This window comes from Tiliqua scincoides, chromosome 4, assembly GCF_035046505.1.
Source record: "Tiliqua scincoides isolate rTilSci1 chromosome 4, rTilSci1.hap2, whole genome shotgun sequence".
NCBI classification, from domain to species: domain Eukaryota; kingdom Metazoa; phylum Chordata; class Lepidosauria; order Squamata; family Scincidae; genus Tiliqua; species Tiliqua scincoides.
Window position 1 is genome coordinate 127,292,900 of NC_089824.1, and position 25,753 is coordinate 127,318,652.

At 42.8% G+C, this 25,753-nt stretch overlaps 1 protein-coding gene across 1 annotated transcript in view; it reads left to right on the forward strand.

Annotated features, from left to right (window-relative positions):
• Positions 1-25,753, forward strand: part of VAV3 (vav guanine nucleotide exchange factor 3) — a 188,295-nt gene that overhangs the window by 34,460 nt on the left and 128,082 nt on the right. Inside the window, exon 2 of the mRNA XM_066623356.1 lies at positions 10,652-10,768. Within this exon, the coding sequence (XP_066479453.1) occupies positions 10,652-10,768 (117 nt within the window). The remainder of the gene's footprint in view (positions 1-10,651; positions 10,769-25,753) is intronic.

Here is a 25,753-nt window from a genome sequence, read left to right on the forward strand (position 1 = left end):
TACTGAGATTGAATACTGTGATATGGAAAATTTAAGATGTTTTCAGGCTGGGGATGCAAGCCCAAGCTTAAGTAATCAAAAAAGAAGCAATTTCGTCTGCTTCCTTCCACTGCCACTGATACACGAAACATGTCAGCTGTTGCTCTGTTACTACATTTGATGCAGGAAGGGTTGACAGCTGGTGCAAGTACAGAGGCAGGATCAATGAGCTATATAATGGCAGGCTCTAATCCCGAAAGAATGTCGTGAAGTATAGAAAATGTAGATATTTAATACTGTGTGTATCCAGTGGCAATTGATTTCTACTTTAAAGTCTATGAAAATTTACAGATGGGATATGCCTGGTAATTGATTTTCGTTTCATGATTAGGAGTACTGATGCTTTAAAACTTTCTTTAAAGATAGAAAATATTTAGAATTATCAGTGGATTATGGAAACACAACTGTTTTTCAACTTTGGAAGTTTTGTGGAACAGGTTGTGTTCTAACTATTCTGCTGTGTTTATCAGAAGGTGATATGGGGAAAGACTAATTTTGCTACAGTTTAAGGTAAGCTGCTTGGCTGAGTCTTGAAGTTAGCATTGCGCTGGATCATGCCAGTTCTAATCAAGCTGTAGGCTTCATTTACATCAAATTTGCACTAGTACTAATCAGCTGTAGAGTGGATGAAGGCTAAATCCAGATCTGTTCCTTCTTCCAAATAGCTGATGAGCATGGTAACTACCTGATCCTTATAAGGTAGCCTGAGCAGCTGGATTAAATTATGAACTGTGTGCACAGCACATGTTTGATACGGCACACTGTCAGAGACACAGACACAGACACAGACACAGACTGTGAGTAGAAACAGACTTCTATGCATGTATGCCCCTCTCCCAACCCAATTGGAGTGACTGGTTATTGTAATAGCCTTCCATTTGAAAGCAAGGGATGGAACACCTATTAACATCTGATGTCAATGAAATTAAATAGAGTTTGATGTTCTAGAACTGTAGTGTGTCTATATGATACAACATCATTGATGTATATTGGCTGTATCTCACAAATGGAAACTTGTGAAGGTCCAATACCTGATGGACAGAGGGCCTTGGAGATAAAGAAGTGAGAGGAGGTATCACGCAGGTGTTCTGGGAGACATAGGGAGCAGCATGGGGAAAAGGCCACAGTCACCTGACAGCAGGAAACCATTATATGGCTTATGGTGCTAGAGCTGGAGAAACCAAGATCCCAGGCAGAAGTGTTGCAGGACCTGAGAACAAGAATAAAGAAGGACAAGGCCCTGGAGGGCTTTGAAGACAAGAGTGTTAAATCTGGAGAACTGCCTCCCTCAGTACCTGTGTGATGCTGCATCTTAGTGCCTTCAAAACCCATCTTTTCCAAGAAGACTTTGGCAAAATAACCCCTATTCTAGCATGAAACATTGTATTTCACAGATATGCCTTTAAAAAAAAAAAAAGGTGTTCCAAACACCCATACCGTAAATACTGGGCTAGGTTCCTATCTGGGATTGTGTGCCCTCAGGCTTAGGGACCCTCTTCAGGCTTGGAAAGGAATAGCAACAAAGAAAATGACCCTGGAGATTGGCAGACACACATTCCAATGATTGAAGTCTATCTCTCATATTGTATTGCCTGTTTTGAAGTCTCTGTGGTTGGACTGAGTGTATATAAAACTGTTCAGTGCTTCACAAATTTGGGAGGTTTGTATAAATCCGGAATGTTTCAGGAAAAGCACACCCTGTACTGTGCCACTGTAACTTCTGCAGCTTTTGCCCTTTATTCTTTAAACTGTCTGAATAAGCATTCTTATTGTGATCTTTGCTATCCTGATATAAATCTTGGCATATCATCTATGTATACATAGCTCTTTTCCCTAGAAGGCTGGACTTATGTTACCCCCCCTTCTAAACTACAGGTCGTTCCTTGTTATCCTCTGATTTGGCATCCTCTGATTTAACTCGCCAGTGATACTGGGGTCCACTTTATATGCCTTAACAAAGAAAAATGCGCCAAAATCCCATTTTCTACCTTTGTGCAGTTAAACCACACTGGTTGCAAGCTTCTCGGTGGTTAAAGATAGCTTTAAATCTTTCCTCCTTTGTTATCCCAGAATGCCTCAGTATAGACACTACACCAGCTGAATGCAGTATAAAGTCTGTAGCAATGCATTCTAGGGCACCAATGGAGGAACAAGAAACCTGGAAGTGGGTCTTCAAAGCTATTTTTCCACTGATTTGGTATCCACTAATTTTTTTAAAATCCACGGAGACAGTTGTTTTCAAACTGTGGGTTGGGACACATTAGGTGGGTCATGAGCCAATTTCAGGTAGGTCCCTGTTCATTTCAATATTTTATTTTTAATATATTAGCCTTGATGTTAGCATGGTATGTGACTGCATTTGGGGAAATGTTATAGACCTGTACTTTTAACAAGCTACTATGTATATTCTTTTAACAATGATAGTCAATGGGACTTGCTCCTAGGTAAATGTGGGTAGGATTGCAGCCTAGGATTGTTAAAAATGTTCCTGCTTGATGACATCACTTCCGGTCATGACATCACTTCCGGTGGGTCTCAGACAGATTCTCATTCTAAAAAATGGGTCCCAGTGCTAAATGTGTGAAAACCACTGCACTGAGAGTTCTGGAAAGGAACCCCCGGTGGATAATGAGGCACGACCTGTAATACTGAATTTGTGCTGTTGCGCACCTATGCATGTCTCATCAGACCTGAAACAGTCTGTGCCAAAATAGGTGGAACCCAGAGTCTGCATGATGACAATCTTGGGTCTAGTGTTTGCTAAAACCCAGTAGTAAATGTGCATGTGGTACAGTAGTGCTGAAACACCTTTTAATACCTATATCCAGATATCTCTGTACTGATTTATTTTTAAAGAAAAAATCAGGTGTTAAACCATGGCTGGCCGCAGAATGTGGTAGAGATTGTGCTACTTATGCAGTGTTTTCTGACTTAACTGTCTAAAACAATATAAGGCTACACTCCTGTACTTAACATTTGTATTAAGGTGTTTTATTCACCTACCTTCTTAGTTTTCTAACAGTCTTCTTGCTTTTCTTTTCTTTTGGGGGGTGCATGGCATTTCAGTGGCTGTATTCTGACTTAAGGCTTCATCAGTGATCTCTGCTTTGTTCGTTCTGAGTGCTTTCAGCTATTTTTATTGAACATAGTGACAATTACTGGTGCTGTCAGAGCAGAACTAATTTAATCTGTTTTGGTGGCTGAAATCTGTGAAGAAACCAGGGATGATTTCAAAGAAATATGGTGAACTGAAAGCAAAAATATTTTTGCATAGCTCGTTACCCTACTGTTCCCTTTGCTCTGCAGCACTAAATGTGGTGTAGCAATGAATACAGTGATTCCTATGTAATTTCTATAAGTACAGATTAGGAGACTAAAGTATCTGAAATTGGACTATTGAAGCTTCATAGTTTTGGAACTGGGGGTTTCCTATCTCATATTTTTAGCTGCCACGCTGCACCGGCTCTCAAATCTACCCACGTATTCGTCTGATCAGTCTTCTTGACTGGAAACAAAATGTTTCTTTTATCTACTGGTGATGTTACTTGCTTTTAAGTCTCTTTAGTTGTCTTCATTGCATCCATTTATATTTCATTGTTCGGAACAGCGTGGCCTGGCTGCCTGTAGGAAGGTAGCCCTGGGAAAGAGGGATAGTGCTCAAATGAGCAGCAGCAGTTAGGATGAATGCAAAAAACTCTGAGAGATGGGTGCAGCCAATCACTGGGACCAGAAAGCGGGCATGAAGCGAGCATACCAGACTTGCTAGATCCGATGGCTATAAGCCAGACTTGGGCAATTAGTGATTTAGCATGCTAAACGTTGCCCATTATCTACCTTATGGCAGTTGTCAGGGCCTTAATGATGTAACCTTAAGCTTTCCTAGATTGTACTGAAGACATTTTGGTTGATTTTTTTTTTAACTTAAGCACATCTCTGTATACATGATTGCGTTGCTCTCGCACCTTCTCAAATATGGTTTCTACAAACATAAACATTTTAGCCTTTGAGAGTAGGCCCCCCTTATCCCTGGGTTTGCACTGGCAGATTTGTCTCAGTGCAGGTGCCTAGCCCGTGGCTGGAGGGCCTTAAGGACCTCTCAGATGTGACTGGAAGTGCCTTCTTGTCACATCCAGGAAGTGTTCTGAGGCTTGGGGAGGTTACGGACTGTCTCCGGGATGCTTTGGAGAGGCACTTCAGGTTGCTGGGATGCCCCCCATGGATTTAATTATCTGCAGAATTTGTCATCCACAGGGGGTCTGAGAATGAACCCCCCCCCACAAATACCGAGGGCCCACAGTATCTCAATATAGGTTAGTGATTAATCTTTGGAAGCAGTACACGTTACAGTATTGCTTCAGCGGCATAAGTTGTAAACATAAATCCAACTATACTCTGTTTGATGTTTGGACTTTGGAAGCTGTTTTGACACTTTTTTCAATAAATGCAATATTTATTACTGTGTCTCCACTTTTGTATTTCATATTCCTGCCTTGCATTTTACTTGGAAAGTGGCTCGGAGACATCCTTTGGCCCAGGAAACCACAAAATTCTGGCAGCACTTGGCCACCAACTCTTTTTTGTCTATTAGCCAGCTGTTACGTACAACCCTACCCATATGCCACAATCATATTAAATGCATTTTCAAAATGCATCTATCAGTTTAATTAGACTGAATGAAGCTGATAGCAACCTAGATTTATCTAGGTTAATGGGCACAAGAAGATTTTTGTGTAGGAAAAAAACTTTTGCTCTCTAGTGTATTTCATGTTTTGGGGCCGATTTTTTCCCCTTAATTTTCAAGGTTAATCTTTCCCTTTCTTGCAGACTTATCTCAAATATTAAACATTTTTATGATATCAAATAAAAAACTTGGGAAGTAAGGATTTTGGTCAGTAAGTGTGGCATGAGATTTCATAGGTTTGTGTCTACTTCTCAGATGTAGTTATTCAGGGTAGATCATGGAAACTCCAACGGATTTTGAATGCTTGTACTCTGGGCTTCATTTCTAACTTGGACTTAATTATGAAATCAGAATTTTTCACATGCAGATTCCTTCATTTAGGGCTCCTGGAATGGTCCAAATGGTACCCAGACTGTTAGGACTCGTGGTGACCCCATGTGCTGTGTTGGCAGTGCACAGCTCCCAGAAGTGACTTGCGACGATGCCATCACTAGTTACTTCTGAGTTTGGAGGCTCAGAGCTCCTCTACAAACAGCAGTAAGAGGGCCTAGGCAGGCAGGCTTCCCCCAGCTCATACTATTCATGTTCTGGAGCTTTTTGCACTGCGTCAAACCTCCAACTACTCTTTGGAGTGGCATGGTCTCCATGCAGGGGCAGCGGGTGGCCCGTGATGCCCTGGTAAGTGCCTTGTGACAGCCCAGGGCATTGCAATGCACAGTTTGGGAACCAATGGCCCGAAGGGAAGGTCTCCTGTAAAAGGGAATTGGGGAAAAATTGCTGTATATCATTTATAACCCTTATTGCAGTTATTCTACAAACTAAGACAACAGTCCTGTGCACACTTCACTGGGAATAAACTCCACTGACTTTGATGGGACCGACTTCTGTGTAAGCAGGCATAGGATGAGACTTTAAGAGATGATGAACATTTGATTAACAATGATTCTCCTGCTGGCTGTAATGTGACTTTTGCATTTCTAATGACCCAACTAATTGGTTCTACAAAGAACTGTTACCCTTTCAAAATACTTGGTTTGTTTTTTAATGGCTAATTTTAATTAAGCTAGGAGCCTCGTTGATGATTCTTTTCCTCACTGTTTCATTCCTCTTTATGTTTGGTATTTATCTCTCAGTTCAGGCTAGCAAATGGGGACTTTAGCATTGAATTAGTACAGTGTTTGTCTGACCTGTGAATTGGAAAGGCCCCTCAAAAAGAGAAGCAAATTGAGCTCCATCTGTTTGCACTCTTTCCCCTTGGTTTGTATGGAATCCCCAGCTAGCTCCAATTAAGGTAATTGGTTTGCCGCCACCCTCCTCTTGGCACCCTGTCAGAGTGACTTGTTCCTCTTTCTGTTATCTGTGTACTTTTTAGTGTTTGTGCCAATTATCCAAGCAAACTTAAAAGCCCAGCAGAGCCTGGTGTGTTCTGCTCATTGCTCGTTCACTTGAGTCAGGGAAGCGGGAAGAGATGCTTGCCAGACCAGGGAGGGGTAATGCCATCCCTGCAACCCAGTCCAGTCCATTTGTGGATTGCTGTTTCTGCCTCTAGGCAGCTGCAAACTCCAGCCTGTTTGGTGTCTAATGAGCTATTTCTGTTTGTACTCGCAGTATGTAGGCTTCTTTATGTTTCCCGTGTCAGTGCACATTAAGTTGTGCCATATTTAATAAGCATCAAATATGTGCTCCCAACTGTAATCCAGGGTCAGGCACTGCAGGTAGAAAATAAATGATGGATTCCTGCAGAGGCACAAGGTATGAGTGAAAACGTTTGCTTTTCCAGCTTAAAATATACCTTTTGTTACTTTGAACATTAAAGTTGCAGTTTAGCTCGTATAGAGCAAGCTTAGCTTTCCGACCTCTTCTATGCCACTTCAATGCTAGGCATGCTGCCACTGGCTACTGGGTGTTCTCTATTGTGACCAGGGCCTGTCTTGGTAGTCTCTCAGAAGGAGGCCTAGGAATACTTGAAAATGAGAATAAAATAAACAGTTCTGGCAATACTTTGTACTTCTGAATAAGTTCTTGATAGATAGAATCACTCCTCCTCGCATAAGAACTACTGAAAAATATGGACAAAATCAGCATAATTGGAAGGCCCATTGGAGGAACATCAGCAATGTTTGTTGCCTGCACCATGATATGATATAGGTTGCAGGGTCCAGAGGCTATTTGGGCCAACACTTGGTCAACTGACACCCTTGGGAGTCCTATATTTATATGTTGTTTCTAGCTATTGTGTTGCGTTGCAATGGATACTATGTGAAAATTCCCATAGTCAATGAATAGAGGGGGACAACTCTAATGCTGTCTTCCTGATAACTATCATGTTTGCAATTTAATTGTTAATGTAAAACATAGTTTTTCAGTTATTCGTAAGTAGACTTTTGTGATTAGCACAACAGCAGTGATGGGCAGTGTGCTGCACTTGCACTTTGAGATCCCAGCAAGACATGCTTTCCTAAAGTACTTTTTAGCCTCTGAGGATGTGATCCAGCCATGTGTAAGCACTTGTAAGCTCATTGTTTTCATGCTTATAGGAGCTTAGCTTTTGCATGAAATCGATATATGCCTTACAAATGCTTGCGTATGGTTGGTTGCCTTAGTGTGTGCATGGTCCAAAGACTTATGTCTGAGGCAGGAAATCTAAATGGCTTTCCCCGCCCCATGGTGGTGGTAATATAACTGACAATTATGCTTTAATAATGTCTTGGGCAGTCAGATGCTGTTGGGCTGCTGCGCCAGAAGCTATAAAGCACTGGCACCCATGCAAGTTGGCAGCACACTGGTGGGAAGTCTAGAGCCATCTTTCACGTGCTGGCAGCGATTTAGCTGGCACAGATCTAAATAGCCCCATTGAGGTGGCTGGGGCATTACTTGGTAAGGGGACATAAGAAGCTGCTGTGGCGCAACTCCTAACCTGCGCTGGATATGGTACAGGGCAGTAGGCCTGCTCCTGCTAGCACATGTTGGGATTAGACTCTTCTTTTTTAAGGAAAAAAACGGTGGTTGTTTTCAAAAAACAAGACAATATTTTTCAAAAAATATATTATTTGTCCTATTCATATCCTTTTAGGAAGTAAATGATTCTACCAGAATTTTAGCATTTTAAGTTTAAGGTTTTCTTTGTTTAGAATTAGAATGGTGAGAAATAAGAGTGCATGGCTATCTGATTTTTTTTCACAGAAGTATTAATAGCACATCTGGCCTGTTAATTGGGTTAGGTTAACTGTTAAGAGATACACCTTTTAATCCATTTGAAAGATAAAATTGATGGCTATTGAGCCGTTAAATCTGAAACCAAACACGCTAAGTGCGCTTTCAAGGAACAGGCTGTTTTCATCCTATTGTCAAGAGGCTTGTTACTCTAAAGGAATTACTTTGTGCATTGTAACTAAAGATGGGTCCCTCTTTCCAGTGGAGGCAGGGTTGACAAATGGTGACACATGCTTGGTTTCATGCTCTTGAAAACCATCTTAATAAAAGCAGAGTGTTGTGTTGCATGGTCTCTTGAGTTCTGGATTTTGTGGGCAACAGCTAAATTCGATGTTGTACCCTTTAATTACCCATTACCAACTAAACTTAAATATAAAATCATCACTATGAACAAAATTTCAAGGTTCACATAAAAAGTCTTCTTTAAGGATTTAGCAGCCTTGCCCACAAAAATTACTAGTTCATATTTCAAATTGTCCCTCCTGCCCATATGCATCTATGCTGGTAATCCGTGGCATATTAACAGTTTGAAAGGAGGGGGGAAAACTACTTCAAACTGTTCCAGTTTGCAAAAATGATCCTTTTGGGTCCTTTGTGGTCCTTTTGGGATGGTTCTTGCTTTATTTTATTTGCAAGTTGGGTATATAGATCCTGAGCAAAAGTCTGTTGTATCTTTCTGACTTGAGAGACAATGGGGGAGCTCACTGGAAAGGCATATGAGGTTTGTAGTAGGGAAAGGGGGAAGTAATTGAAAATTAGATACAGGCACCTTATGTGGGTAGCTTGTGCAAAGGAAGCTTTGCTTGTGCAAGGTGCCTCTGCCTAACTTCGTTTTCTCCACAGTTCACCTGCAGTCCATCCATACCCTTCCTGAGGGTCCTTTGGTTATCAGAAGAGCTACATTGATGCAGGATTTTCTGTACTAATGTATGTCATACTTGCTTCTAGATTAGGGGTGTCCAAACTTTTTGGCAGTAGGGCCACACCATCTTTCTGACACTGGTTGGGGTCCAGGAAAAAAAAGAATTCACATTTCAAATTTGAGTAAATGAATACATTAGGGATGGACCATATATGAATGAATAAAGGTCTTGGAATAGCTCGAGGCCTATAAAAGGCCTTGCATTTCGCTGCCACTGCTGCATCACAGACGTGAAACAGCAAGCAGTGGAGGGAGCCCTCAAGGTGAGAGAGGGAGCCCACAGTGGAGCTCACGCGAGAGGTTGAACAGTCGCTAGGTCAGCATAGGCTCCAGCAAATCTCCGGAGAGCCAGAGGCTCATTGGGGACTGGGGGCTCCCCACAGGCCGGTTTAGGAGTCGTTGAGGACCACAAGTGGCCCCCGAACCACGGTTTGGTCACCCCTGTTCTAGATGGCAGTTCCTTACCTGCTGTGTTCTAATTCAGAAAGGGGACAAAGGAAATGGGGAAGTTGAGGTGGACTGACACGGGTCTTCTCTTGGAGCTGAGTAGGCAAAATCTCACTTCAAAGTACTTTGACAACTCTTGCAAATTTCCTTTAACTTTTTGAAAGACTAAGCTTTTTTTTTTAGCAGTAGCTTTGCTCAAAGCAAATTGAGTGTCTTCATTTCACTACTTAGGAGGGAATAATAGTCCTATACTGTAATACTAATTTACCATATTAAATGTTGCGAACTCATTTTCACTTATGTGGAACTTACTGGAAAACTGTAATTACATAATCCTCTGGGGTGTGATTACAGTTCATTGTGCATATGCAATATGCATTTGTGCTAGTTTTTAATCTGCCAGTACAGTGCACGTATTTACAGAATTTATTTAACTAGAGTTCTAATTAACAGTGTTTGGTGTATGTTTTCATGTGTTGAATGATGAATTCTGCTGCAGTAATGCCTTGTAAATGTCAGAAGTGTGCTTGGACACTCATAGCTGTAATACTTGCAATGTTGTTAATGTCTCTAAAGGTTAATGGTTGGAGCAATAAATTACAATAAATTATGCCATGACTGGCTTAGTTCTTTTGCAGGCTGCCCTGCCTTGTCTCAGGTGGCACACTTTTAAAGGTACAATTAAAGGGCCGCAAATTGTAATAAAACAAAAATTGACGTTTTTGCCACCATGGGTGAGAGAGACTAGACCTTTTGCTTCCAGCAACAAAATTTCTTGAGCCGTCTCAGCATTCCACTTCTGCTGTATGGATGGTAACTTTAAACTTTGATGAAAGCAACTTAAAGCACTTGGCACAGATGAGACTGGATGCTTCTGCATGTCTCCCCCCCCCCTGCCCATTTTGACTGTGCTTGTTCAGAATACCCAAGGCATACAGCACCATTTGCCCAGTGGTATCTGTCCTGTTGGTGGTTCACTTGGCAGCCACAGGCTAGGCTCTGGTAACTTAATCCACAATAATGCCCAGGATTTTAAAAAATCACAACGCCAACTACTGTGCAGTTTTATGAACCCAAGGGGGATTTAACTTGGCTTTTCTTTGTTCTGTGAAGTTCCTATTTGAGGTACAGAATGGAAGATCAGTTGTTCGAAGGGGTTAAAAAAAATTCTGCTCCCCGATGCAAGCCTCTTGCAAGAGCTTAAGTTGTATCCTAATTACGACTTTCTAAAGGATGTGTTTCTCTGCTACTGCACTCCTCTGGATTTGGAACACTATGTTCTTAGATAGTTGTATGCACTGACAGATGATTTCGTATATGCTAATAATGTTAACTTTTTTCTTTTTTAGTTTCTTTGTTTGAAGAACATAAGAACGTTCCTTCTGGCCTGTTGTGAGACATTTGGGATGAAGAAAAGTGAACTTTTTGAAGCATTTGATTTGTTTGATGTCCGTGACTTTGGAAAGGTACTTATAATTTTTTTTTTCTCAGACTATGTTGGTTCGTATTTAAGATTATGATTTCATTAGCACTTTTTGTGTACCATAGTGGTTGTTACTGAGGGAGAAGAGAAGTGGGAAAGAAGATTGAGAAGGAAAAGGGAGCAGGTGGCTACCAGTCCTGGGTGCTGGCTTGGGGTGGTGGCTTAACACAGCCGCAACAGGTCAAATGAATGAACACAATGGCAGCAAAGCAGGCAGATGACTGAAGGAGAAAAGAAATGACAGGCTGGTGTCCCAGCTTTTTATATTTCCCATTGAGCTCCTGTGGAAGCTGCCTGAGTCAAGGAGTGACAGGAGCACCTGCCACCTGGGCATTTACAGCAGCATCTGGGGCCATTTTGTTCCAGCCACTGCTGTGAGTGCACATGCTTCTGGCGCTTCCTGGAAACGACATCATTACATTATTTCACTGTCCTGTGAAGTCACATGATTGCTACTTGGCACGCCATAGCCCTGGGTACACCACTCGGATCGTGGTCCCTTGACAGGCACCCAGCATGACGCATGAAGCAAGCATGTGTATGCTTATGCCATTCTTCATGCATTAAGTAAAAGAAATAAGAAAGCTATGCAGGCAACATGGGTTATTCTCATTGAATATGTTCAGTTTTGATAAAGAAATGTCACTATTGGGGACTTCGTCATTTTGTTGAGTTTATAGGAAGTTAATCCATTGCTGTTTAACTTTGCATTTCTCATGGTTGTATCTTAGCTTGTGGAGTTCCTCCTTGGGGATAGGTTAGACCCCGTACTGGCAACTTCTGGGCAAGCCTTGAAGACATTCTTACTTTGCCTGCATTTTAACTTGCATTTACTTGACTGTGATTTTTAATTGTGGTTTCAGTGGTTCATTCCCTGCCAGTCAAATATTCTGTAGGGCTTCGTACCTTGTAGTTCTTGTTCTAAATGTTGATTTTTTAAAAAATTGCTATAAGTTTGTTGTGAAATTGTATCTTAAAAGATGAGTTTTTTTCACAGGTGTCATGTTTATAGGAAGAGGTAGTATCTGGAAATTAAGGGGAAAGCTGTACAATTGATTTTTAAAGCAAGGAAGTATATTGGGATTTGAAGTTGTTTTACCTTGTTATCTGTGCTACAAACATATATTGAACTATCATGAGTTTCACACCAAAGCATCCTGGGACGAGACTAGGTTTTTTTTAATACAGGTGCAACCTACTTATCCACAGATTTTTTATCTGCGGAATTGTCTCAACGCGAATGCGGTGGGGGTACTGAAAGTCACACACACCTTTGCCTCCTTTGCCCTGCGCTGGCGTCTTCCTCCATTTCCAGGCAGCCCAAAAAGGCTCGCCCATGCAGGGAAATAGCCCTGGAGCCATGGAAGAGGTTCCCCTTTCGAAGGAACAGTAACACTCTTGGAGCCCCTGAGCAGAGGTGTCGCTACAGGTGGGGTGGTGCACTAAGTTTGCAGAGAGCCTTCCTGCAGAGTGCAAGTGGCTCCTCCCTCTACATTCGCCTCACCCCTGCCCACATGGCTCCAAAGGGGAGGGGAGGAGCCGCTTGTACCTGCAGGTAGGCTCTCTGCAAAACTTAGTGCACTGCCCCCTCTATAGCTACGCCTCTGTCTCTGAGCCAGCAAAGAGGCTGAAGGGGGTGTGTGGAAAACCTCTGCAGTCAGAACACGTGCAGCAAGGTGGAGTGCTCTCTCTCTCTCTCTCTCTCTCTCTCTCGTGCACACACACAGGGGTAGGTGTGGTAGCAACAGAGGGGATTGCTTTAAAAAACCCAGGAAGTGTTTGCCCAATTCTCCCCCCCCCCAAGATGGTGCACACCCTCCGTGCTCCAGCCTTAGTTTTGGGGGCGGGACTGAGCCTGGATGGGCGTGTGTTTGCCTGTTCAGGCTCAATGTGGGGCAAAGCAGCTTCCCTCCCTCCCGTCCTTGGAACAGTCTGAGATTAGCTGGTCGCAGTAATGGGCCGGGTAGGAATTTTTGCTGTCATTCTGATTGGCCGTGGATGGCAGTTTTTTGTCTACCCCAAACTGAGGTTGGTGTCCACTTAAATTGGTGGTTGGTCATTGGGCACTTTTGCAAAGTGTGTGGGTTAGGGTAGGTAGGAACATCTTGGTGTCCATCCAAAGCAGTAAGGCCTGGGGGTTGGCCAGTACCGCTCACATGATGCCTGACCGACTCGAAGAGGCTGGCTGGCTGCGCCCCTGGCTGGACTAGTGAGGCTTTACAAGGTCTGTACTGTGAGCTGAGCACCTAGCTGCCTTGACCCTTTTAAGGGCGATGTTGACAGGCCCCCTCAGCCTGATGGCTGAAGGTGACCTCGAGTCGGATGATTCGTCTTCGAGAAAATCAGGGGAAGTAGACAACTAGGTTCATTTCCCCTTGGAGATAACCACATGCTTATGGGGTGGGGTTAATGTTGTTGTATCCCATTTCCTCTGCTGCAGAAAGTGGCCCATTCAACTCCCACATACTACAGTCTGGCGTCTTATTTGGGGGGGGGGTGCTTGGGTAAAGTCAAATTTGCTTTCTCAGGGGAAGGGATGTGTTGATAAGGTAGCCCCCAGAGATAACTGTCTAGCCCAGGGATGTCAAACTTGCTTCATACGGAGGGCTGAAGTTAGCATTCATGTGGCCTGCTGAGGCCTGGAAGTGACATCATTAAGCAGATAATGACCAGAAATAAGCATTTTGTTCTCACATAGAAACTCATTAACTGCAAATGACAGAAGAGAAAATGTGCAAATCTTGTTCATATTTTCAAGATATAAGAGAGCCCAATTATCATGCTGGGAGAACCCAGTTATAAATTGCTGGATAAATTGCTTCTGGGGGCTGCATTTGGCCCACAGACCTTATGTTTGACACCCCTGGTCTAGCCTGGGCGGGCACAGTGGCTTTGGTTGCATTTGGGAACGGAAGCAGAGGAAAAGTTTGGAAAGGAGATGGGAGTGGGGGAGGGTCACCAATTCTGTGTGCTGACTTGACATGGTGGTCCTTGGATTGTGGCAGCAATGGGAGTGGCTTACTAAGACACCAGTGGGTCAAACAAATGCAGCGGCAGCAAGGCAGACAAGTAAGGGATGGAAGACACAGGAGTCATTTTCACCTAGCTCTTTTGTCTTTTCTCCCCCATAGAATTCTATGGAATCTTTTGTAGAATGAGCTCATCAGCTGTCCCAAATAGGTGCTTCTGTTTTTTGTACCTTTTTGAGGGTGTGGTACGTAGCTCAGGAGGTCAGTAATAGCATGTCTCCTTGATTGATTTTGGCCATGGAGTTGGTGAGGACAGCTAGGGTTGGGGACCCTTGTTTTGTGTGGCTAATGACTTGCTTGTTGCAAGTCAGGAAGCTCCTAGGAGGTTGCTTTTGTTCACAGGGTCAAATGGGGTGTGCAAGTAAAGTGTGGTTGCCTTGGAATTTCCACGGAGTGGGCAAGGTTTTTTTTTTCCAAGTTAGACTCTTAGAGTTTGGGGGTGGAGGGAAAGTGATTGTGCTGATAATAAAAAGTGTAACCTCCCACTAGACTTGTAGGATCTCGCCCCTTGCTATCAGTCATGCTTCTGAATCATATTACTGGCCTGTATCATGCTGTCTTGGCAGACACCCTGCTCCAAATACACATGCATGCATCTGTGAACCTTGTGCTCACGGTAGATACAGCAGTACCGATAGGTGGTGTTGATCCATTATTTACAGTTGAATCGCAGTATTGGAAAACTTAGATTCATCTCAGGACTTTTCTACCTTTTATTTTACCATGTGAGTAAGTAAATTGATCTGCTTTCTGCTAAGATAATTGCCTCCATTTAAAATATGAAAAAGTAATTTATAAAAACTCAAGTCTTTCATAAGAACATGGAAATACACAAGGTACATGCCAGTGTTATTCAACTGTAACTTCAGATAATCTAATTGGCTCTAATTTGAGAGGCAACAAAGGCAGAATTTGTCAAGCACCTTCAGTAATCATGACATTATGAGCATGTATTACAGCTAAGCACATGAGTATTGAACATTTCCTGCTGCATATTCTCCATCTGTATTACACTGAATTCAGTGTACTCTCTTGTTTAATTTTTAAAGGAACACAGCTTTTATTTGGACTGAATTTTAAAGTTGGCTATAAAATTTAGTAGAAACATGAAACACACTATTCCTCCAGTGACAGGAGCAAAAAGGTGGAAGGGTTGTAGAAGGAAGATGATGCAGCCAATGGGAAGTTGGTACAAAAATGATCTCTCTTCTGGCCAGCTATTTGCCTTCTCCCCAGACTACTGCCCCCATTACATGAAGTTTGGAGGGGAGAAGTTCTGCAGGGCTTGGCCACTTTACTCTCCTCACCCACTTCTGTCTGTCCTCTGTGGTTCAATTTCAACAGTATACACTTTCCCCCACTTGCCTGCAGAGTGTTTGTTGCAAGGTCAGCCACTCCTGCTTCCTCAGTTGTCCACTAAGTTAGTGCATGTGAGTGTCATGTGCATTTGGGCAGCAGGAGGAATATACTGCATGGGGGGTCATGATCTGCCTTCTCTTCCTCCCTAGTTCCAGCAGCAAAAGCCTCTTGTATCTAGCCTTTATGAGATGTGGCAACTCAAGAGCAATGCACAAGTGCTGCTGATTCTGCTTTGCTTTGCACAATAAATATAAAAATAGTTTGATTGCATTAATATGTAACTTGTCCAGAATTTACCCATCGTGTGCAAATTAGATTGCCTCAGTTTGAAGGTTCAAAAAAAATCGGCTGGAACTGAACATGTAGCATAACACAACCCATTGGATTTTATTAGCACAGGTCTAGGCAACTTACCAGTCATGTGTTGTCTGTCAATGATGGAGAAGCCTCTGCTTTCTAATTGCAGTATCGTAGAAATCAAGTGGTGGGTTGGTGAAGGGGTAAGTACTACTGTGCTTTTCCACTCTAAATCATCCCTGCCCAGTACTGTTTTTGAGCAAGGAAATGAGACACTGGGCTCCTTTCACACTGTTGCATGTAACATCTCTGTATTTATATAGTACAGGTAGGTTACTATATCTGGACGTCCCTTCTCTGGACATCCAAAATTCAGTCATTTTTCTCCAAGACTTGCTTACTGTAGTGTGGACAGTAGAAGGTCTCATTCCCATGTGCCGTGCAGGTGCAGACTGTAAGTCAATTCTTGGCTCTGTGGTGTGGACGTGTATAGACATTGTTGAAAAATGGCCGAGGCCAGCAGACACCAGTATGGGCAACAGCAAAAGAGCAAGCATTTCTTCTTATATTTATGCAATTATTCTTAAATCCAGACAAATCCAGACACCTTCCCATCCAAAGCAGCTCGGATAAGGAATGATCAACCTGTATACCATGTCTGCCTTGCTTTTTGCAGTAAAATCAACATGATTTACAATAATGACAATAACTTGTAGCAGAATCTCAAAGGCTAAGCAAATGCTTAAAAAGTTTTGAGATTATGAAGTTAACCTTTAACTTGCAACCTGGGTTGAGATACCCTTCATATGTACTTCCTCTTCTCATGCATAGCAATTCCTTACTATATTCCTTGCTGTGTCCAGTTTGGTGCTAAAGCTTTATCTCCTCCTACTCACATTGATCAGTCTTCTCTCAGATGAAAATAGGGGCATGCTGTGGGCACTCCTGTTCGCCTACCAGACTACCTTATGGGCCCTGCTTCTTCCACTGTTACTTCTGACGATCTGCCTGCTGCTTGGTACCCTGCAAAGATGTCTTTGTTTTGGCTATTTAAGTTGACCTTTTTGTTGGTGTATTGTGTGGAAGACTTTTAACTGGCAATTCAAACCAACCTCAACCCTACCTTTTAACCTGTGGTTTTAAGATGGACTACCTACAAGGCTGTTGTAAGCCACTTTTTCTCAATTAGGCTTCCGCAGTATACACGATGAGCAGATAAACTGTATTGGCATTAGTGTGGAAATTTCAAAATGATTGAAATCTTTTAAAGGGGGGAAAAAGACCTTTGCCTTTGCTGCTACCTATTATAAGGAGGGGAACAGACACTGCTACCCAAACAGAACTGTGTTAAAATCTTTCTCTGCTGTAGTTAGTCTAGGGACCAACTCTTGCTTCTTCCTCAGGGAGTTCCAAAACATTGCTTCACAAAGGTACCAGGAAGTTCCATCCCCAGATAAATGAACTGCGATTCTAGTCTCTTCCTCTCTCAGTAGGTAATAAATGAGCGTGGGGGGAAAAGTGAGGTGGTGGAAACCTGGAGTTTGCACCACAGGAGTATTTATAACACCTCAAACCAGGAGCTGCTGCTTGAACACCACTCTGCTCAAGCTTTTCTCTGCCTACAGTAGGTTGCCTAGTGTTTGTCTAAGTCCACTTACTGTTGTGCTTACACAATTTTTTTTTTAAAAAGGCTCAAACTCACAGTGAACCTGTTGTTCAAACACCATTTATTGGTAATTGATCTACAAACATCAAATATTTATTGTTTGTGTAAGCAGTTATTGGAGGTGGACGGCTGTGAAGCTAAAGCACATGTGTAAAACTGCCACAAAATGTAAAGACATCCCCCCACACTGTTTTCCCTGTAAGGTGCATGGCTGCACTGCCATGCACCTCTGAGCTGAGCATGGTACAGTGTGGAGCTCAGCAACTCCAAGTGCTGCTTTGCTGTGTTATGTCAGACGTCGCTGCCAACACTGTACGGAAGGAAGGGTCTATGCATCACTCTGACCCCAGGGTGAATATAGCCTCCAAAATTCCTGAAAGGCAAAATAAGGACCAGGATCTTGAACTGGGATCAGGAAATTGGGACAAACTGGAGTACATGCTTCTGCAGTCATTGCTCTGTATCTACAACATGTATGAACACGTTAAAAAAAAACCCTATTAGCACTATTTCTGCACATGAAATTTAGTTTGCATTAAAAAAGAATACCAAAGGGTTTTAGTTTTACTGCACATTTATTTAGTTATTTATTTTTTTAGCTAGCATATGGCATATTATACATGGACTTATATATCAGTTAGACTAGATCAAATGACAGTGTCCAGTTCATGCAGCCATTCAAGAACAGAGTTACCTTCATAGAAAAAGTCAGACCATGGGCTAGTATACGCCTTCAGTTTGCAGCCAGACACAATGTGGTGCATGGTTTGGTGGGAGAACCCGCAGTCACACTGAGGGGATAGATACTAGCCCCCATTTAAACATCGAGTCCTGCACATTATTAAAATGTGACTCGCAGCTATTTGTCAATGCAGCTGTACAATCTTAAATGTTTAGAGTGTGAAGTGATGAAAAGCATTTTTTTCCATCTTGAAATGTGTGCATATGTGTGGGGGCGCACGCACACACAAAAGACAGATATTTGACATACAAGGCACATTTAGTCTTTTTTGTCCCTATATTAAAAGTGAAGATTGATTTTCGTTCTCCTGTTGCTTCATGGGAAGTGATTAGCTGCTTTTTATAGGCAGTGATGGCTGAACTCGCAGGTGGTAAATGGTAGCTACAACAGTATATGTTTCCTCTGTATTCCGTTTTCTGAACACTAATAACCTCTAGTAGCAGATGTGGCAGTGGCAGGTGTGTTTGGTTATTTTTGTATGCTACAGTATGACTGCAGAGACCTCCTTTCCTTTTCTTTTTTAAGAGTTGAGAGTTATTTAACTCATTTGTACCTAAGTACAAGAATGTAATTAGAAAAAATAATCAACCCTCTCGTTTTTTTAAGCATTAATTTTTTTGCATGTTGTAGCAATTGACTTCATGAGAGTTCAATCAAACTGTTGGTTTTGCTTAACACTGGTGTCACATTCTTTTATAAGAATTTATTCTTTTATTTATTCATTTATAATGTATAATGGTGTATACAGTATAGCTTTTGATCAGATGATCATAAAGGCAGCATATGATAAGTTGCACAATACAATAATAACAAAATACATGTGAACCAGCAGCCCTTACTGCTCTGGCTAATGATGGAGGTCAGAATGTGCTTTCCTTTTGGTTCACAGTCTCTGGGCATTTGGAGCAGCAAAGCAGAATTCTGGGTAAAGCGGGGTGAAGTGAGGTCCCTATTACTGGCTCATGATGGAGGTGGCAGGGTTGTCTTCCCTTTGCTGTGATGCTCTTCCTGGAACCCTCAGTCCGTTGCTGGCAGTGACCAGTGTGTTCTTAACTTCACTAATGTAAAAATGAACCTTGGCCCACGAAACCTGGACAGAATTATCTGTAAAAATATCCTTGCAAAATTGAACTAATCTCCCCAGTTAATTTATCTGTTTAACCGCTGTGATGTTTATAAATATCAAAAACTTGATACTCTGATCTGTTGAAGTTGTATACTATTTTTATGTTTTACAGTAATGATGAATCACAGGCTGATACCTAAAATAAACAAAACATTAGACAGAGCTACCTGTTACCCTGGAGGATTTGTGATGAGTGTTGTTTACTTGTTGATCCTGCAGGAAAGCTTCCTCCCCAATTCAAAGTGATGCCAAGGCAATGGGTGCGCTTGGGAGTCCACATTTGAAGACTCACTTTTCATTAACATCTGTGTTCCTCTTTCTGCTTTTTGAGGCTTTGCTTCTTGGTGGTGGGGTGAGGGGCTTTTAATCCTTTTGCTGCTTCCCCTCTCCCTTTCTGTTCAAACGCTTGGTACAGACCTGGTTTTGTTGATTTTTTTTTTTAAATTTTGACTATATTTCTTTTCATAATTCATTTAAAAATGATTACAAATAGTGTCAGGAGGGACAGCTTCATGGCAGAACTGGATCTGAAGGATTCAACCTAGCAGTTTTGAAAATGTGTAAAGGCCTCCAAGGTCACTATTGGAACATAACTACTCTGAGGGAAACTTTTCACCTGATAGTAGGAAACTTTGCAGTGTGCTTTCTTGGTACAGTTGCTGCTGTTGTTTTTGTTGTGGCCTTCTCAGACAAAAAGAAATCATTAAGTGCCAGCAAAAAGAATGGACGCATAAGCAAAGAGTCATGTAGCATGCAATCATTTAAACCACTCTGTCAGTCCTATGGAAATCCTGCAGCAGAACAATGTGAGCCAGCTGAGGTAGACGACTACAAAGCGTTTTGGGCTCACACCAAACTTGTGTTCAAGAGATTGCATGAAGGGCTGATATAAATGAAGAGGTGCTTTGAAGATGCATCCAGAGACAGACTTCACCACCCAGTTGGAAGTTTATAGGGACAGCCTTTTTACATGGTGTCATGAGCAAGTCCTCCTCTCCGGACAAAACCCTTTCCCTTCCCCCACCAAAACACAGCTCCCTGTGTGAAGTTTTCTTAGGAAGCATCTGATCACATTCATCACATTCTCTGACCAGAGCTCTAATTGACATCACACCTACTCCCTCTCTGAAATGCAAATTGGAACCTGCCATTTCATCCTTGTGACCCTTGTTGCTGCACTCCCAGGTGGTAGGTCAGCATTATACGTGTCCCCAAATGATGACAAGCGTCTTTTTGATATCATGCAACTTTTATATAATAATAACAACTAGTTATTCATATACCACCTTTCTGGTCATCGGATTACTCCTCTGACTTTATTCAAGGCGGTTTATATAGGCAGGCTTTCTAAATCCCTCAAGGGGATTTTTACAGTCATAGAGGTCTCTCTTTCAAGAACCAACAACATTTCAGAATGGATCTTCCTGGTTTGGTCTCACTTCTGGCCTCCAGTTCTCCCATGCAGGTTGACAAGCAGCTCCATCTCTCACATGGAGGGCAGCCAAGACGCTTCTTGCTCACACCAGGAGCAGGTCGAATCACTCAGCTGGGCTTGTCAGCTGCTTCAAGGTCTCGCCATTCTCAGCCATTCAGGGAGCTGCCGGTGTCCTCGAACTGTTGACCTTCTAATGCTATCTTCGGGCTAACAGAGGCTCTGCCCTTTAGGCCAGACCTCCTGCCCCTCCTTATATCCTCTTCAATGCAATTTTCTTTATTCAAGCAGTTCCAATCAGCTATAGCAGGGGTGCCCAAACCCCAGCCCTGGGGCCACTTGCCACCCTCGAGGCCTCTCAGTGCGGCCCTCAGGGAGCCCCAGTCTCCAATGAGTCTTTGGCTCTCTGGAGATTGTTGGAGCCCACACTGGCCCGACGCAACTGCTCTCAGCGTGAGGGCGGCTGCTTGACCTCTCGCGTGAGCTGTGGAATGAGGGCTTCCTCCACTGCTTGTTGTTTCATGTCTGTGATGCAGCAGTGGCAGCAAAGGAAAGGTCAACCTTGCTTTTTGCAAGGCCTTTTATAGGCCTTGAGCTATTGCAAGACCTTCATTCATTCATATAAGTTCATCTTTAATATATTCATTTATGTAAACTTATGTAAATTTATTCAAATTTTAAATGGAAATTAATTATTTTTCTCCCCGGCCCCTCTGACAGTGTCAGAGAGATGATGTGGCCCTCCTGCCATAAACATTGGACACCCCTGAGCTATAGTCATGGTTCATAATTTTTTTTTCAACTGGTAGCTCTCTTGACCTACTGGGGCCATTGGCTGCTGCTCCCCTTTAGGGCTACAATCCTGTACACTGTATAGGGCATGAAGATTCTGCAGCTCCCCAGGGAGCCAGGGCTCACAGTTTGGGAACCACTAGGCTACAGATATATGTGAGAGTGGCCCTTCCAATGGAATGTACTTTTGCATTCTCTTTTGCCCTCCTCTATTAGCACTCCTCTTGTTCTGCTTATCCTGAAGATCTTCAGCCCGGTACCCTTTTTCTCAGGTGTGTAGTTTTCTCTTCCCTTCTGCTTTTTCCTTCTCCCTTTTCTTCCTCAGTTTGTCACCCTTCCCCAATTCCCTTCAGTTCTCCCTCTTTGTTCTTGCATGTCTCTGCTGCTGCCTAAGTTCTCTGGTGGCCCTTTGCTTTTACAGTATTCTCTTCCCCCCCCAACCCAGCTTCCTCACTCTTTTCTTACTTTTCTTTGTCATCCAACTCTACCTCCTCTCATGTTTTTCCTGCTTGCTTTCTCTCTTGGCTCCTCCTCCTCCCCCCCGCATCTTCCTTTCTACCTACTCATCTCACTGTCCTGCTTCTTATACCTGTCTCCTGACTACATGCTCTACCCAGGTGCCAATCCTCTTCTGTAGAGGTTAAGTGGCCTCTGTAGCTGTGGTGCTTGGGAATGGCACTGCTGTCAAGTACTGCACTGCAAAGCCTTGGTACAGGCCGGGCTCAGGTGCCATGTGCAAGGTGAGCTGTCGGCTATTGCCAGAGAACAATAGCTTTAATGGAACCTTGCCATTATTCCAGTTCACTCACCTGACTTGGGAACAGAAAATTTGAACACTGGCTAATTTCAAACAGCCTAGCAGAACTTGAGGGATTGGACACCCTAAAATGGGATAAAAGACAGCTGCCCAATTGGGCTGAGATAGCAAGATGTGCAGGAGATGCAAGATGCCATTTGAGCTTTGCAAGATGCCAGCCAAAAACTAAAGTTAGGAAAGAGTTAATTCATTCCTAGGAAGATTCCCCCTCCAATGCGGAAGTGTAAGTGACTGTTAAGTGAGGGAAGTCTTAGTTACGCTCTGTTTTTACTCTATTTTTAACTTTTTCTCTTGATTTGAATTTGATTGTCTTTTTCATTATTCCATTTTTAATCCCCAATAAATCTTTTCTTTTGAGTTGATTGAAACCAGCCTATCCAGTGCAAATTTGCCTTCCCATTTCTGATGCCTTGCTCTGCCTTTCGCATTATGCAGGGAAGGGGTGTGTGTGTGTGTGTGTGTGTGTGTGAGAGAGAGAGAGAGAGAGAGAGAGAGAGAGAGCGAGCGCGAGTGTGTGGGGATTTGTGAATGAGAGAGGGAAAGAAGTGGAGCAAGGAGGTCAGTCAAGATGCTCCCCATGCTTCTCCCTCCTTGGGTAAATGAACATGAGGGCTGACAATTGGCACACAGACCCCCAACTGGGTGAAGGGGTAGAAACATGACCTGGATCCAGGGTTTCTGGTGGCAGTTGGAACCTACGCCACAGATACAGCCAGGGCTTGGGTGATGTGAGGATAGTGAGAAGCACCAGGTTTCTCAAAGGGGACCATGGTTCTTCTTGGTGCTACTTTGGAGATTGCCGCACATGGTCATTATGCTGTGAAAAGAGCGCACTGGGTTTTTAAGATGGTTTCTATGATAGTGGGACAGAACAGGAAGAAGCAGACTCAAGGACCAACATCTCTTGTCTTTAAGAACCTTGAATTCCCCGCACCCAAGCAACTGCATTTCCTCCACCACTGTTGCTTGCCCCCCCCAGTTCAATACAACACTCCCACTCCTTCTGTCCAGATTTGATCCACAAAACGGCCGCCCTCTGCCACTACTCATAGGATGCAAGACGTTCCTGTGGGCTGGATTGTCCTCTGGCAATTTAAGAAAGTGTGTGAAGCTTTTTAGTGCCAGTTATATAGTACTTAGCTAAATTAAGCAAAGCCGATTAACAGCATGCTGTTAATTACAGACTTAAATAATATTTTATTTAAATTAGACAGGAGGTGCAGGTGTGTATGTAAACTAAACTCATTTACTAGATGAATTGTTTAGGAAAACAGTTGGGAGCTAAATGTTTGTATGTACAATTTTATCCTCTCATACTGTATGGATTATTTAACACATTGAGAGGTAAGAACTGTTTCTAATTTGTGCTGAACAAAAGGCAGAACTGAGCTGGTGCCTGACGTGTGCAGTGTACAGAGCGAAATTGACATAAGCTAAGTAGTTCTATTCCATGCAATTCAGCTTTCACCAAACCCTGTAAATGACTTGAGGGAATATTGGTTGCCTCTGTTACTATAGAAGAGAAAAGAGAACAAAACAAAACAAAAAAAGTAATATAGGTCACAATTGAAATGCAAGCTTTTTCAAAAATTACTTGGCTGGAAGCTGCACATAGTGTAATCCCATGCATGTTTACAGGAAAATAAGTTTCACTGAGTTCAGCGGAGCTTTCTAAGAAGAGTATGTAGGACTACAGCGTCGGTTGATCTCAAAATGCATATTTTGCACATTTTATTAAAGATTACAGTGGGCCCTTTTTATCCTCATGTTTGGCACATGCAGATTTGACTCAATGCAGGTGCAGCTCTTGGGGTTTTCAAGGAACTCCTGGACATAACCAGCAGTGCCTTCTGGGCATGTCTGGAAGACCTCTCTGCACCTCGGAAGGCCTCCCAGATGCTTCTTAAAGGCCCTTCTGGTTGCCCATGTGACACCCCCCCCCCGATTTAATTATCTGCAGAATTTGATATTCATGGGAGGGGGTACAGGAACTGAGGGCCCATTGTATGTATAGCTATTTAGCAGTAATGTACATTTTTCAATAAAAAAAAATGCAACCTGCCCCAGCATTTGTCTTAGCTTAGAATTCCTTGAGCTTTGCTGTGTGTGTGTGTGCATTCATTCATTCATTCATTCGCAGTAAAGCATGATATTCTCCTCCAAGTGAGTTTTAGGTATCAGCTATTTACTTTTTAGTTTTTTTCTATTCCCTTGAGAAAGGTCTACAGCAGGGGTGTCCAAAGTTTTTGGCTGGAGGGCCACATTGTCTCTCTGATACTGTGTCGGGGGCCAGGGGAAAAAAGAATTAATTTACATTTAAAATTTGAATAAATTTACATAAGCTTAAATAAATGAATATATTAAAGATGAACTTATATGAATGAATGAAGGTCTTGCAATAGCTCAAGGCCTATAAAAGGCCTTGCACAAAGCAAGGCTGGCCTTTCCTTTGCTGCCACTACTGCATCACAGACGTGAAGCAGCAAGCAGTGGAGGGAGCCCTCATCCCACAGCTCACACGAGAGCTGTGAGTGGTCAAACAGTCGCCCTCATGCTGAGAGCAGTTGGGTTGGGCCAGTGTGGGCTCCAACAAATCTACAGAGGGCCAGAGGCTCATTGGACACTGGGGGCTCCCTGAGGGCTGCATTGAGAGGCCTCGAGGGCCGCAAGTGGCCCCTGGGCCGATGTTTGGGCACCCCTGGTCTACAGGGTTAAGGCAAAACATCGGGATAGGATTTAGACTTTGTGGTTGTAGCCTTAGAGCCTGAAAATGAATCTTCCTTGGGTGGTAAATATGGCTACAGAAGCCTCACTGATTACAATGTATGAACTGTTTCATTTGAAAAACATTGTATCCATGTTGAAAATAATATTTTGGTGGTGGTGATTAAACTGGATTGGCCAGTTCGCACATGTAAGCGATTTATACTTTTGTCTATAGCAGTGATTTTCAATCTTCATCTCATGGCACACTGAAAAGGTCCTAAAATTGTCCAGACACACCATCAGCTTTTTGACAACTGACAAGGCACACCATGCTCACATCCCCCAATGGCCCTACTAATTAATGACCCTCCCACAAACTCCCACAGCACACCTGCAGACCATTCACAGCACCCCAGTGTGCCATGGCACAGTGGTTGGAAATGGCTGGTGTATAGCATCCAAGTGATATGCATGAGCTTCCACTGAACACCTACATTCTGTTTTCTGGGAAGAAGATATTGACTACCTGTATGATACCAAAGGTCTTCCATCCTTTTCTAAAAAATAGCTGTGTGTCTTACCCCTGAATCACTAATTTACATGGCTCCACATCTGAAGACATAATTGTGCACTTCTTTGTCTTCTGAAATTAATATGAAAACAAGCCTTGCAGTACGTGTCAGACTTAGAAGAACTGTGTGTGGCATTTGAAAATAAGCAAAAATGCTGTGCACTTGTTTTGAATAAGAGAATTTCATTATAGTAGAATTCTTTACGTGTAATTGATCTTTTTTCCTAGCAACCAATTCAGTATTTATGCTCTTACGTCAGTCTTACTTGCTTCCCTTTGCCTACCTCCTTGTTGCCATGTTTGCCTCAGAAGTTAAAAAAAACCCAACAAATTCCCTTTTACAGGATGGGTTCTGTTGCTGTGGCAGTATTACTCCTATGCTGTTTGAAGCTAATTCAGCAAAACAGATCACCTTTCTCTTCTGTGACTTC